Source organism: Mastigoproctus giganteus, chromosome 12 (genome assembly GCF_048544385.1).
Source record: "Mastigoproctus giganteus isolate SK-2022 chromosome 12, ASM4854438v1, whole genome shotgun sequence".
Classification (NCBI taxonomy): domain Eukaryota; kingdom Metazoa; phylum Arthropoda; class Arachnida; order Uropygi; family Thelyphonidae; genus Mastigoproctus; species Mastigoproctus giganteus.
The window spans coordinates 104,402,851-104,417,656 of record NC_143586.1 but is presented as its reverse complement, the minus strand read 5'-3'; the positions used below and the strand labels follow the sequence as shown (position 1 = coordinate 104,417,656).

General features: G+C 37.1%; 1 protein-coding gene across 2 annotated transcripts in view; it reads left to right on the top strand.

Annotated features, from left to right (window-relative positions):
* Bcat (Branched chain amino acid transaminase) overlaps window positions 1–14,806 on the top strand; it is a 209,644-nt gene that overhangs the window by 44,801 nt on the left and 150,037 nt on the right. For both annotated transcript variants that reach the window (XM_090386842.1, XM_090386841.1), the window contains exons 4-5: window positions 12,054–12,164; window positions 12,279–12,398. In XM_090386842.1, coding sequence (XP_090242968.1) covers window positions 12,054–12,164; window positions 12,279–12,398 — 231 coding nt within the window. The remainder of the gene's footprint in view (window positions 1–12,053; window positions 12,165–12,278; window positions 12,399–14,806) is intronic.

Here is a 14,806-nt window from a genome sequence, read left to right as displayed (position 1 = left end):
GTCACTGGTTAAAGATGCATTGCAGGATCATCTAGGCAAGACTGCAGCAATAATTCAGATACAGCAACGGTTTGTTAAGGGTAAGTCTTGTCTGACAAATTTGATAGGATATTATGATGTGGTTACAAAGGAACTAGATGCAAAAAATAATTTTGATATCATATATTTGGATTTCAGGAAAGCTTTTGACACTGTTGCGCATGGAAGACTATTGTAGAAATTGGAGCAGAATGGTATTAAGGGTAAGTTGCTACAATGGATAAAAGGATGGTTAAGTGGGAGAAGACAGAGGGTGGTAATCAATGGGTGCCGCTCTTCATGGACTAATGTTATTAGTGGAGTCCCACAGGGTTCGGTATTGGGTCCACCGTTGTTTTGTATATTTATCAGTGATATTGATGAAGGTATATCAGGCTTAATGTCGAAGTTTGTAGATGATACAAAGGTTGGCAGGGTTCTTAATGACAGCAATGGCAGTGTGCAACAGGATCTAGATAATTTGGGCAGATGGGCTAAGAAGTGGCAACTGTAGTTTAACCTTGACAAATGCACACTACTGCATATGGGTAGAAGTAACCCCAGAGAAACGAACCAACTGTGTGGTACTACACTTAAGGTGGTAGAAAATGAAAAAGAAATGGGAGTAATTGTGCAGTCAGATATGAAGTTTTCTGAGCAATGCAGACAGGCTGTCAGGGCAGGTCATGGGGTTTTGTCAATGATATCTAGGAATTTTGCTAGCAGGGAAAAGGAGGTGATTGTCCCTCTATATAAGGCAATGGTCAGGCCACGCCTTGAGTACTGCGTTCAGGTCTTCTGGAGGCCTCATTTTAGGAAGGATGTAGATTTGCTTGACCGTGTACAGAGAAGGGCAACAAGGAAGGATGTAGAGTTGCTAGAACGAGTATAAAGAAGGGCAACAAGATTGGTGAGGGGAATGAAGAGATCCTCTTACCAAGAGCGGCTTAAGTTCTGCAAATTGCAGTGGCTGGAGACTAGGCACCTGCGCGGTGATCTGATTGAGGTGTATAAGGCCTTGAATGGGTTGAGCACGCTGAATTCTGATGGGATCCTTCCACTTGTTCAGATTACGAACCTAAGGGGGCATAAATTCAAATTAAGAAAAGACAGATGTAGAATAGATGTGCGGAAATTTGCCTTTAGCCAGCGGGTGGGTAATTGCTGGAACAAACTTCCATCTGTCGTTGTGGAAGTTGATAGGTTGAATAAATTTAAGGAGGAACTGGACAGGCATTTGGAGGGAATGGTGTGATATTTATTTATTTTTTATTTTTTTTGGCTTATGCTGCATATGTTCATACACTTGCTTTCTTGCATCACATGCCGCTACTACTACTACTGCCACCTAGTGGTTCCTTTATCTGCAGATTCTTAATGCATGAAGAATCACTACTTATAATCATATCAAGAGTATTACTCCCTCTAGTTGCCTCCAAAACATGCTGATGTAGAAAACAATCATCCAATAAATCCATAAAAGCCTTGCTAGTGTGTAAGTGACCAACCCACAAATTCCAGTCAATATCTTGGAAATTAAAATCCCCCATTATAAGACTGATTTACTGGCCCACTCTGTTTCCCTGTACAGTTTCTTATTATACTCATCAGAGTCATTAGGCCTATAACACACTCCTACTCTCAATTTTGATCTCCCAATGCTTATGTCACACCAAACTGACTCGACACTGCACTGTTCAGCGATGTTGACTGACTTCACTTCCTTGGATTTTATGTGTTTCTTAACTAATAGCATAACCCTTTCTCCCTTCCTATCTTGTCTATCCTTTCTGTACACATTGTACTCCCCAAATTCCAGTTCTGTTTTCCTTATATCTGTGTGACACCATGTCTCTGATATCCCGACAATATCTGCCTGTGATGTTTTGAGCAATACCTCAAATTCATCAAATTTATTTACCAAACTCCTAGCATTGGTGTACACGCAAGTATACATGCACCTGTTCCTATTCTTAGCTACCCTAACACAACCCATGTGTTTACTTGCACCACAATGACTCCCAGCAGTCTCTGAAATATCCTGCATCTTGTTTTCCGGGCTGCTGCTCATTCCAATAGAAGCAGTGCAAGAATCACTTTCACCTCTGCCATTGGCTACTGTTAATCTATTAGTCCTTGTATCCCCCCAAGCTAGCAGCTTTCTGACCCACCTAACACTGCCTCGATAGCATCAGCAAATATTCTTGCAACCTTTCTATTTAAGTGTATCCCATCCCTTTCGAAGCAGTCTCTCCTGTTAACAAGTACAGCCCAGGCTGAAAAAAATTCTACCCCTTGAGCCTTGCACAGTCTTTTCAGGGCCGAATTGATCAAGGCTCTCATCATATACTCCCTCATATTGTGTCTGGGGAGAATTGCAGACACTTTCAAATTCAAACCTAATTCACGGCTCTTTTTCAACAGTGACCTAACAGAATTACTTAACAATTACTTGTTAAGTAATTCTGCCGGTCTGCTACTCTTAATATCATTAGTGCCACCGTGTACAATTATATCACCTTTTGTGCCCTTAAAAGATGATATCTGCTCTACAATGTCATCAACCTTTGCCCCTGGCAGACATACCCTGGTCCTGTTTCACCTATCCTTTTTACAAAGCATATTCCCCATTTCCCTGACAATAGAGTCACCAACAACTACTAGTTCCTGTGATTTACAGAAGCATTATGATAGTTTTGTTTTTATTGCTGACTTTCTCATAGAAATAGTGGGAACCAAATTAAAATATTTTATATTGCTTGATTTTAATGTTTTCTTTCTATCTTTGGGATCACGATAATTGGAATCCACTCATTTCATCCTGATTCGCTATGTATTCAGTTTCAACCTTACATTCTTTTCCAGCTCTCCCATATAAATGCTCTTTACAGAGCGTACAGAGTGTAAATGGTATATTAAACATAATGGGCAGAATGCTCAGGAAAACATAGGGCAAATACTCTGCAGCATTTTTGTATTAAGAGCAGTGTTTCTAAGTTGTACTGTGCAAAAGTTTTGTAATGTCAATTTCTGTTCTCAAACAAAGCTTTCTATCAGCCAGTATAATTTTTAATCAGTATTCACCATGCAATGTGCTTATCCACTCAGAATCTGCAACATGTCCATATACAGTATTTCATAATTATTACATTTCAAAATGACTTGAAATCATTTTGTTTTATTGTAGGGTATGGGGGTAATAGTAACTTAAGAGCTGGATATTATTATCAAACCGATGCATTTTATTACAAACAAAAAAGGATTGTGTGGATGGAACACACTATGAAACGTAAGTGCTCAAAGTGAGAACTTTGCATAGCATAATACATCATATGTCTATAAATGATGAAGATCACTGATGATGTTACAACAAATTTCCTATTAGCTGCTTCAAATGTCCTCAAAAACAAAAAAAAATTACAACAAATTAAGATAGGCAGCTTGGAAAATTTGGCATAGTATGACATCCTGTCCATGTTTTTGGGAATGTCATATACAGCAAGAGTCAACCTCTGAACTGAAGTGTGCAGATGCATTGTTATGCTGTAATCAGAAGTCTCGATGAACCATCGATGGCATGTTTTCCATCAGTAACTGTAATACTTAATTTGAGAATGATGTGTAGTCATTATAGGTCAAATGATCAGGTAGGAGATGCAGACCAACGACGTATTCTCATATGATGTTTGCTCTGCCCAAAATCTGGTGTTGTTCAGAGTGACATAAGTGGTATTTTCAAACAATATGTGGCTGTTTTGGCAACTAAAGATGCCATTTCTCGTGACTTCTGTTTCATCAGTCCAAAGATTGTGACCCAATAGTTTTTCGTGTGCCTCCTCACTGTAGAAATCACTCACAACTCTATGCCGGGATCGACAAACTTTTAGAGAAGTGGGACACATGAAATTTTGGAATATTTGGTGGGCTGTGAAGAGGATTCCTAATTACTGAAAAGTACATTCTCCATAGCCGAGTGGTCAGGAGTGGGAGTGCAGCAGCACACACTCTTTGAGTAGATAGGGGTTCAAGCCCCTGACTGCTGAATACGGTCGATCTGAATGATCGACCGTATTCAGCAGTCAGGATGAATGAATTGTTGAGGAGGCTTCCATCCTGCAGTGGGTTGATAATGGCTGCACTTTACCTTTTTACATTCTCTGCATAGCTTTAATGTTATGTAGAGGAACAAATTTTATACCTACGCATATCTACAGATTCAAAAATAAATTGATGGATATATAATACAAAATATACCAGTTTGTTTATATGAAATTTTAATTATTACTTATTTATCGTACTAATCACAAAAATACAGTCAGTAATACAACAAAATTAATTATTACTTATTTATTGTACTAATCACAAAAATAGAGCTAGTAATACAACAAAATTAATTATTACTTATTTATTGTACTAATCACAAAAATACAGTTAGCAATACAACAAAATTATAATTAATAGGATGAATGTGATTGTAGAGTGTGACTAAGTTTCGTAAGATCGGGTTTTAAAGTACTAGTACCATTTCTTAAAAAATCATGTAAATGCGTGTCAGTTAGATGTGATCGTATTTTTGTTTTTGCATATTTCATATTTGAAAAGGTCAACTCACATATACATGTACTTCCGCAAATTGATTGATGTAACCTTTCTTGCAAAATTTTTATATCTATCAGTATATTATATTGATATATTTCTATGTACTATATTGAGGTAAACTCTTATTATTTTACAAACCAACTCTAATTGTAAATTTTCATCAACATCGTTGACCGGTACATCAAGCGGATTTTGAAAAGGTTCAAACACTTTTGAATTATTTTTAAAATCAGAAAACCTAATGCCAAATTTTCCTGCAACAAACTTAACGTTTTGAACAAAATTTTCAGTGGAAAAAGTACAACTAGGCATTAGATAAATTATTGCAACTTGGAAAATGTGAAAAATTATTCCAAAGTGTTCTTTTAAATAACTCCAGTTTTGTTTCAAATGCTTTGGCATTACAATACAATTCATTGACACGTTTGTCTCGTCCTTGTAGTTCAGGTGTTCACATAGATCTTAAAAAGGCAAGGTTCTACAACCATTTGAGACCTGACAGTTCCAGAACAGATTTAAATTTTTTGTTCATAAATAGATCTATTTCGATCCTAAGTTCAAAAAATTGTTTCAACATGTTACTGTGACTCAACCATTGTACTTCAGTGTGATACAACAAATCACCGTATTCGCCTCGATTGTTTCAAGAAAATTTTTGAATTGCTGATGATTCAGACCAGTCTTGCGAATAAAATTTACTGTTGATATTAACAATTAACATGACTGAATCTACGCCAAAAATTTTCTGCACAAAGACTGCTGGTGAATTATACAATGAAATTGCATTTATTTTTTTAATATTTTTACTCTCAAGATATTTATGAAGCAGACCCATGAACCCAATTTTAGTACCAACCATATTTTTAGTGCCATCTGTCGTAACTGCTGATAGCAAATCCCAATTCAATTTGAGGCTATCAGTTGCTTCTGACACACTCAAAAATATATTTTCACCTGTTGTATCCTTCAAGCTTTGTAATACAACTAGCTCTTCAGTTACTGCAAAATTTTGATATACACCTCAGATATAAATTAGTAATTGAACTGTATGGCTTGTATCTTCACTCTCATCAATTGCTATTGAAAAATGTGAATTCGCGAACTTTTTCTGCGAGTTGATTTTGAACATCGGCTCCTAATTTTCAATTCTTCTTGTTACAGTTGATGAAGATAAACTTACAGATGCAAAATTCTTTACTTTCTCAGGACATACTTCTGCAATTGCCAAAAAAATTCATTTTACAAATTCTCTAACCATAAAGGCCCTTCCTTCTTCGGCAATGATTTGGGAGGCTTAAAAACTATCTCTAACTGCAGATAAATTTAGATGAGTACAAGTTCTACTCTTCTGTTGTTGACTTTGAAGAGTTTGGGTTAGTTCTTGGAGTTTTTTTCTGCCGCAAAGCTCCTTGAAATTTTTCGTAATTTGAGGCATGTTTTGTGGTGTAGTGAGTTGCACATTATATTCCTTGAACACCAACAAGGCTTCATTGCAAATGAGACATGTGCAAGTATTATTGAGTAGTGCAAAAAAGTAATTAATTGGCCACCACTCATTAAAAACATGACACATCAACTTTTCTTTTTTTCTACATCAACTTCAACATGATTTTTATGGGGTCACTGGAATAAAAAAAAAAATATATATATATGAATATTGAAATAAGCATTGACATGTCTTCATTTTATGAAATATTTTAACATAAAGGTTATTATTATATTCATATCACTTGAAATTAATAATATAGTTTATTAGGCAGTTTGCCTAATAAACTACGTTATTATAATATAAAACTATATTATTAATTATAATATAGTTTAATAAGCCGATGTTTCGGGTATCTTACCGATACCTATCATCAAACTATCTTGTGGGGAGAACAGATAGGGTTACAAATTTGAATATTTTAGGATATTACAGTTAAAATTACCAATATTACAGTTTGCAAATTACGATTCTAAAGTATTAAGTTTTGAATTACTGTTACAATAGTAAACAGGAAATCTAAGGCAATACGAAGGGATTAAATTCATGTTTGCCGAAAGCCTCCTCTTGCCGCTGTTACCAGAAACTTTATGTGCATACAGGCCGCCAGCAGTTAATTTATAGCAGAAGAGATTAAGCCCATCAACCAATAGGATAGTGTCATGTTTTTATCCTGGATCCAGGGTTCTTGTATAGAAGCCAGAGGTGACCTTTTCTCCCATACTCTGAACATCAGGGTTCATGTGCAGGCTGGTTCAAGATCTTACTGATACCAATCATCAGACATATTGCTGGTGCCAGGTTTTATCCTGGATCTGGGATTCTTGTGTAGTGGAAGGTGAGGGTGACCTTTGCTCCCATCATCTGCACATCAGGGTTGGTGTGCACCCTGGCAAAGGATTAGTAAATCCCTAATTACTGTCTCTAATGCCTATTGCTATTTAATGACAGGGGTTAAGATTAACAGATTATTTTAACAATGTTTCAAAGAATAACTTTGAGTGGAAATAACAGAATTAATATCTAAGAAGACGAAGCTGACAACACAGAGGCATCAACACTATTAATCAACTGGCAAATGTTAAAATAATCTGTAAAATGTGTTTTTCATAAATTTTATTGTGATCTAATATAAACATTAATTTTTACAATCTAATTGAAATATCCACGGGTGGGATAAAATTCCTTTGCTGGCCTGATCCAGCCCATAGGCTGTAGTTTGGGGACACCTGCTCTACACAGTGAAGTTAATTCAGTTTGCAACCCTTTACCTGCAAGTATTGTAAAGGTCACACCCCTGTGCCATGCATGAATGTAGTTGAAGCTGTAGCTCTACTGCCTGTAAGCTACTAACAGATGTTTTTTTTTAAATATTTAATTTTCCCCTCCTCTACTGTACATATATGTCTAGAGTACAGCTGTTCTCTGTGGGGTTGAATTCACGCTTGACCAAGCCCTTTCAATTTGTAGTAAGTCTGCTATCCACAGATAATCTGTCAGCCCTCCTTTAGCCTTAATCGCACACCCTAATCAGTACACTCGGTGCCCATATCTGATAACAATATTTTGGTCCATTCCTCCTTCAACACAGTGGCCTGTTCAGCCATTGATTGTAAATGTACTGGCCTTGAAGCCCATGCTCCAATTCATCCCAATGGCAGTGGGGTTAAGGTTGGGGCACTACGCTGACCAATGAAGCTTTTGCATGCCCATGACTTTAAGTCATGCTGAAGCTCAATAGGGTCCTCCCCTTACTACTGCCACAGTGTAAGAAGAGTAAAATTGTCCAGAAAGTCAGTTTACCACATGGTATTCATTATTCTAGAAACAACAACCAGTGGTCCAAGCCTAAACCATGAGAAACAACTTCAGACAGTGACAGTACCTCTGCTGAAATTCACTGCTTCTGCAAAAATTACATTTTCTGAGCATCTACCACACTCAAACATGGCCATAATAGTGCACAGTGATTCGTCGATCCATAGCACCATTTTCCAACATTCCAGGTACCAGTTATGATGGGTTGACACTGTGCATTGAATTCTGTGATGTTTGGTGTATGTGATGCAGTTCATCTTTAAAATTCAATGCAGTGCAATTCCCTATACATTGTCCATATATATATATATACAGGGTGTCTCAAAATACACGGCATAACTTCAGAAATGAGTTCCTCATATGTAGACAAAAATATTTTATATCAACATAGTTCCTGAAATGCTTGGTTTCCAAGTTATTAACCAGAATGTCTTATCTCCCGCAGGTAATTTCCTTCATCACAAGGTACTCCATTTAAGCAACAGAACCTTCAGTGCGCCACCCAGGCAATAGCCTATCTGCGCAAAAGTCTTAAACTTTTGTTTTGCTACAGTTATATTTTATGTGATTTATCATCACTACATTAGTTATTAGGCCAAAATTATTCTAGACATTTCTGTTGATTAAAGGACTCGTTATATCGGTCTTTAGCCTGTGGTCACACAGAGATAAGTAAATATCCCGTGTGACCACAGTTACCGCCCCTTCCTCGTGGTGGAAGACCTCTACACGTTTGGAGGTTAAAATTATTTAACTTAACTTTATAAAATCTTAAAACTGTAGTCTCACACTGAGTCTCTTTCCAAGCATAGCACTATCTCAATAGCCTTTCCTAGCAGGCCAATGACAAGCCACGGCACCTCCTGACACAGACCCATAACTACAGACAACATCACTTAACAATTTCAATCGTAATCTGTTCTTCTCTGACTTAGGGCCATTGCCTTTTCATACTCGGGACAAGTATGGTCTACAGCATTATGTTCTGCTGTTACTTTTCTGCGTTTGCAATTTATACAACAAGGCAGTCTTTCCTTGTTAACACAATCTTTATAGGAATGTCCTTCAATGGAACAATATCCGCAAAACGCTTTCATTTTACAGAACTTTGCAATGTGGCCAAAAGCCATGCATCTGTAACACTGGGTCACCGTGACAATGTCGCGAACCCGACAGGCAAACCAATTCACAAACACTTTTCCTTTTCTAATCAACTGCTTATGGACGGAACCTGCTATCTGCACTATCCAGTTATTCAGTTTCTTGTTCTTTGCTTTATTCACAGATATCACATTAAAACTTTCTTGGAATACATCTTGGTTTACTCCATAATCTTTCAAGTTCTTAATCCATAATTGTTCTTTCAACTCGTCTTTATTCACATCTAGTTCCACGTCATAAATCAGAACCTTAGGATCTCGCTTCTTTACCTTTTCCACACACAATTTTAGTTCTTTAAACTTTGGACAATCAACGAGCAAATCTATGTCCTTTTCTGACTCTACTTCAAGGATGATCTTCTTATCCAGTACAGCTCTTAAATTTTGTACTTTAACATCACAAGGTATGGACAGAATCTGGTGGTTTTCCATTCCGACCATGTACTCAAATCAGGAGCAAGTGGATATGCACTTTATGTATGGTTTGGCGGACAGCAATGCTCTGGAGACTCGTTTTTGTACCATGAAAGGTTCCAGGAACGAAGATGTCCAGACAGGAAAACGTTTGAAGGTATCCATCGCCGCCTTTGTGAACGTGGGACCTTTACAACTCGTGCTGCCAACAGAGGACAACCAAGATCTACAACTCTTGAAGTAGAGGAGGAGATTTTGGATATTGTGCATGCCACTCCTGGAATCAGCACACGACGCAGAATAGCAATGCAACTGGCTGTTCAACGTTCGACTATTTGGAGAGTGTTGCGAGAACACCAACTGTATCCTTACCATCTGCAACGGTACAGGCCTTGTCACCAGCAGATTACCCTGCGCGAGTAATGTTCTGCCAGTGGTTCTTGCAGCAGTGTGGTACAGCTCCTCACTTTCCTGCCTTAGTGATATTCACAGATGAAGCACAGTTCACACGATTTGGAATCCAAAACTTTAACAATCAGCATGTATGGGGCTGAGGAAAACCCACATGCAATTCTTCCATCACATCACCAACAGCAGTTCAGCCTCAACATCTGGGCAGGTGTTTTTGGTGATAAGTTATTTGGGCCCCATGTACTTCCAAGGAACCTCACAGGGCAGGCATACAGAAACTTTCTGGAAAACAATATGCCTGATTTCTTGGACGACATGTCACTGATCATTCGTCAACAAGCACACTTCATGCACGATGGCGCTCCTGCACATTTCAGCCATCTAGCCCGCAATTACCTGAATCGAAGGTTTCCTGGTCGGTGGATAGGTCCACCACGCAATGGAATTGTGGCAGGTCGTGAGACAATGCGAAATATGCCAGGAATTTGGCATCGTCTTCATGAGTCCATGAGATGTCAGCCTAATGCCTCAATCCATGCCTCAATCTGATCTTACTTCTAGCAAACTATGTTTGCTAGAAGTAAGATCAGATGGCTCGTATGGTTCACTTTTTTCTGAATCCTTTTGGAAATAGTGTATTTATATATTTACTTTTTTTTTTTTTTTTTTTTTTATGAAGAATTTTGAATGTCAAAAGGATGCCTCTGCGCTTTGAAGTTTGATTTTTCTCTTTTCAACCTGGCCACATTTTATGTCATTATTCATCATTTTTAAATATTTGATTGTATTCAGAAATCAATAACACTGATTCACTGATTCTAAGAAATTGCTGCAATTTTCATTTTGATTTTTTTGTAAGATCTGCTACACATCTCTTGCTGCTCCATTCCATAAGCAGTGCCTTGCAGGCCTATGAACAAAACTATCTCTGTCATTGAACAATACATTGCCCTGATTCCAGTATAAATTTTTCAGTTTCGGTCATATCTTTAAATAGCTTTGCTGGCAAAAATTCATAGTATACAATGCAATTTTTGTGGACTTTTAAATTTTAATATTTTTTTTTTTTTTTTTTTGTGGGATGATTTTTAATTTGTTTTTTTGATTATAGAAATATTTTATGATTACTTCAGGCACATTATTGTCAAATCATCTCTGTCTGAAGATTATTTGATATGCACAGAGATACAGAGTGGGATAGTAACCCTATATCTCTCAATATGTGAATGCGACTGGCAGTACTGTTATTTTTGGACATATTTTCCATCACTTATGTCGTATCATTACTGTTTGCCGATGGCCCAAGTTTGCTACATGACCTACTGTGATCATGACCTACATGACCACCTGGAGTCCACCCCTGCCCCTGTTACTCCGCATTAGCAGTTTCTCTGTACCTCTATGGCCTCAATGATGTTGGCAAAGTTGCTTGAGCCATCTTTGATCAAAGACATTCCATCTCTTCAAAATAGATTCCTCTTACCTACTAGGGCTATCCATGCTGATTTAAAAAAAAAAGAAAAACCACTCCCCAAAAGCTTTGCAGAGCTTAAGTTAATTCACAAGACTTTTAGCATATAGTCTCTCATTATTGACTAGGCAGAATTGCAGAACCCTTTTTTTGGAATGCTTTGCATATCCATAGATTAATTATGTAATAAAATATTCTTATACTATGTGAATAATTTAAAGTTTGGTTATTAAGTACTTATGACTTAATTGCACTGAATTTGATACCAAGGTATCATTTCAAGACCCTGTTAGACCAATACATGAGCTCCTCATTCCATGGTTGTCAAACTGATTGCTACATAGCTTGACATCCAGGTTCGAGGAGCTGTTATCAGCTGATGATAGGATCTATCAAGGGTCTTGCCTTTGTGTCATATTTAGGTTATAAATATTTAATAAAATAGCTGAGAATTATTCATGTGGTTATAAGAGGGTTTTATTACTTAATTTATGGATAATCACATGTTGTGCTCTCAAATTACATTTTGAATGTCCTGATATAATGATGTCTTCTTAAAACATAGACTTCTTTTTTATATCTCATTCTTTATAGTCATATAACGTTTATAACATTAGCAAAAGATTTTTAAAGAAAGAATATATATAGTTTGTAATATTACCCTCTTATTTTTTAGTTATTTGAAGGATTAAAGGCCTACCGAGGAGTAGACAATAAAATTAGACTTTTCAGACCAGAGTTAAATGTCAAAAGATTGCTTGTATCTGCTGAGAGAATCAGTTTACCTGTAAGTTGAATGAAATCTGAATCACTAAAATTTTATTCTCTAATTATTTTTTTTTCTTTAATGGAGGTCAAAAAGGAGAATTGTTTGTTGTTTTTTTTTTTTTTTGTATTTCAGCTGTGTGATGGTGCTGAATTTTTGAAGTGTCTTAAGAAACTAATAAGTACAGACAAAGAATGGGTACCATATCATAGTTCCAGTTCTCTTTACATACGACCAGCTTTTATTGGTACTGAGGTAAGAATAAAAATTGTTTGTTGCACTTGGATGTCATTCTTCCTTTATTCCTATTATACTTAAATCATTTGATTTCAGTATAATAGTTTAAAGAAAAGAATGAACTGAATCCTTTTTATAAAAAATAACAATGACTAATAGTGGTAAAAGTTGATAACATACCCAAGAAAGTTCTCCTTTCCCTTAGTATCTACCAAAGGACAATTGGAAATTACTGTGAAATACCACTTGATTTTGTTAAATTTTCCTTTTATGTATAAAATAAATAATTATTGGAAGGGAAATACATAATATTAGGAGGAAGTACTTAAGATTAAAAGTTAAATCTCAAGCAGGCACATCCAAATAAACCTTGATGTTTATTTGAAATAAACCTTGATTTTTATTTGAAATGAACCATGGTCCTTGAGTTTGTCACAGACGTTTTCTCAGATATGCTAAACAAGCTGTGCTTGCTACCTGGGAGTCTAAAACACTGATGGAACTGATATTCGGGTGATACTCAAATCGAGTGGATCCAATTTCAGTGAAGTCCGGATGGTCTGTGACAGCAAAATCTTCTGCTTGCACCTTCACAACTGTGGGGCTGTTAGTAATCCTGAGTATAACCCCAATGTGCAAGCCCACTGTGGATGACCACCCAGTTGTGAACCAACGTAAGCAGAGGTCGAGGTGGGGCACCCACACCACATGCCATTCCTTTATGTTACCAGGCAATACTAGGTGGTAGATGACTCTCATCAGCCAGTGCAATACCACCAGCTTATTGCAGGCTTGAAGAGGTGGAACCCATGTTTAGTCTCCAGAGCTAAGTTCCAGTCAACCCTTCCATATCTCTTCCAACATTCATGTATTAGGAATTTGCAGATAAAAGAACCACTAGGTGGCAATGATCACAGTGTACTGACGTGGGATTTACTTAAAGATTTAATTACCATCAGGGGTAAAGGAAAGGGTTTTTGCTTCCGTAAAGGCGAGTACAGTGGTCTCCGACAGTTTTTAAATTCTGTACAGTGGAATCAACTGATGATGTTACCAACAGTAAATTCTAAGTGGGAAGCATTCAAGGAATTAATCGTGGATGCTACTAAAAGTTTCATACCTATTAAGAAATATTGTTCAAAGTTTAGGCCTAAATGGTTGTCAAATGAACTAATGAGACTCGTAACAGAGAACAAAAATGCATGGGATGCATACAAATTAACACGTGACACAGAAGCCTCTGATAGCTACAAGTTGATCTGTAACCAAGTTACAAAGGAGGTTAGGCAGGCGAAAGCAGATTACAAGAAATCCTTGGCAAAAGATGCTAAGAAAAACAGCAATGATTTCTTTACTTATATAAACTCTAAAAGGAAGGGGATGAATCTGATTGGTCCACTTGACATCGATGGTTCGACTGTTGATGATCCTGCTCAGATAGCAAACAAACTGAATGAGTATTTTGCATCTACATTCACACATGAGGAATTATTAAGGTTTGAAAATGGCAGAAGGTTATCAAATTGTAGCAGGATACTTAATGATTTTGTAATAACTGAGAGCAAAGTGGAAGAGAAATTGTTGAAGTTAAATGTAAGAAAAGCATCTGGGGTGGATAGGATCTATCCAGTTATATTAAAGGAGACGGCAAACCAACTAAGCAAACCGTTAGCCATAATTATGAGAGCATCCTTGGACTCAGGGGAGGTTCCCACGGACTGGAGATGTGCAAATGTATCCCCAATTCACAAAGGGGGATCGAAGGGTGACACGGGTAATTACAGACCAGTTAGTTTAACTTCTGTTCCGGGTAAAATAATGGAGTTGCTGGTTAAAGATGCATTGCAGGATCATCTAGACAAGACTGCAGCAATAATTCAGACACAACATGTTAAGGGAAAGTCTTGTCTGACAAATTTGATAGGATATTATGATGTGGTTACAAAGGAACTGGATGCAAAAAATAATTTTGATATCATATATTTGGATTTCAGGAAAGCTTTTGACACTGTTTGCGCATGGAAGACTATTGTACAAATTGGAGCAGAATGGTATTAAGGGTAAGTTGCTACAATGGATAAAAGGATGGTTAAGTGGGAGAAGACAGAGGGTAGTAATCAATGGGTGCTGCTCTTCTTGGACTAATGTTATTAGTGGAGTCCCACAGGGTTCGGTGTTGGGTCCACTGTTGTTTTGTATATTTATTAATGATATTGATGAAGGAATATCAGGATTAGTGTCGAAATTTGCAGATGATACAAAGGTTGGCAGGGTTGTTAATGACAGTAATGGCAGTGTGCTACTGCAACAGGATCTAGATAATTTAGGCTGATGGGCTAAGAAGTGGCAACTGAAGTTTAACCTTGACAAATGCAAAGTACTGCATATGGGTAGAAATAACCCCAGAGAAACGTACCGTGTGGTAC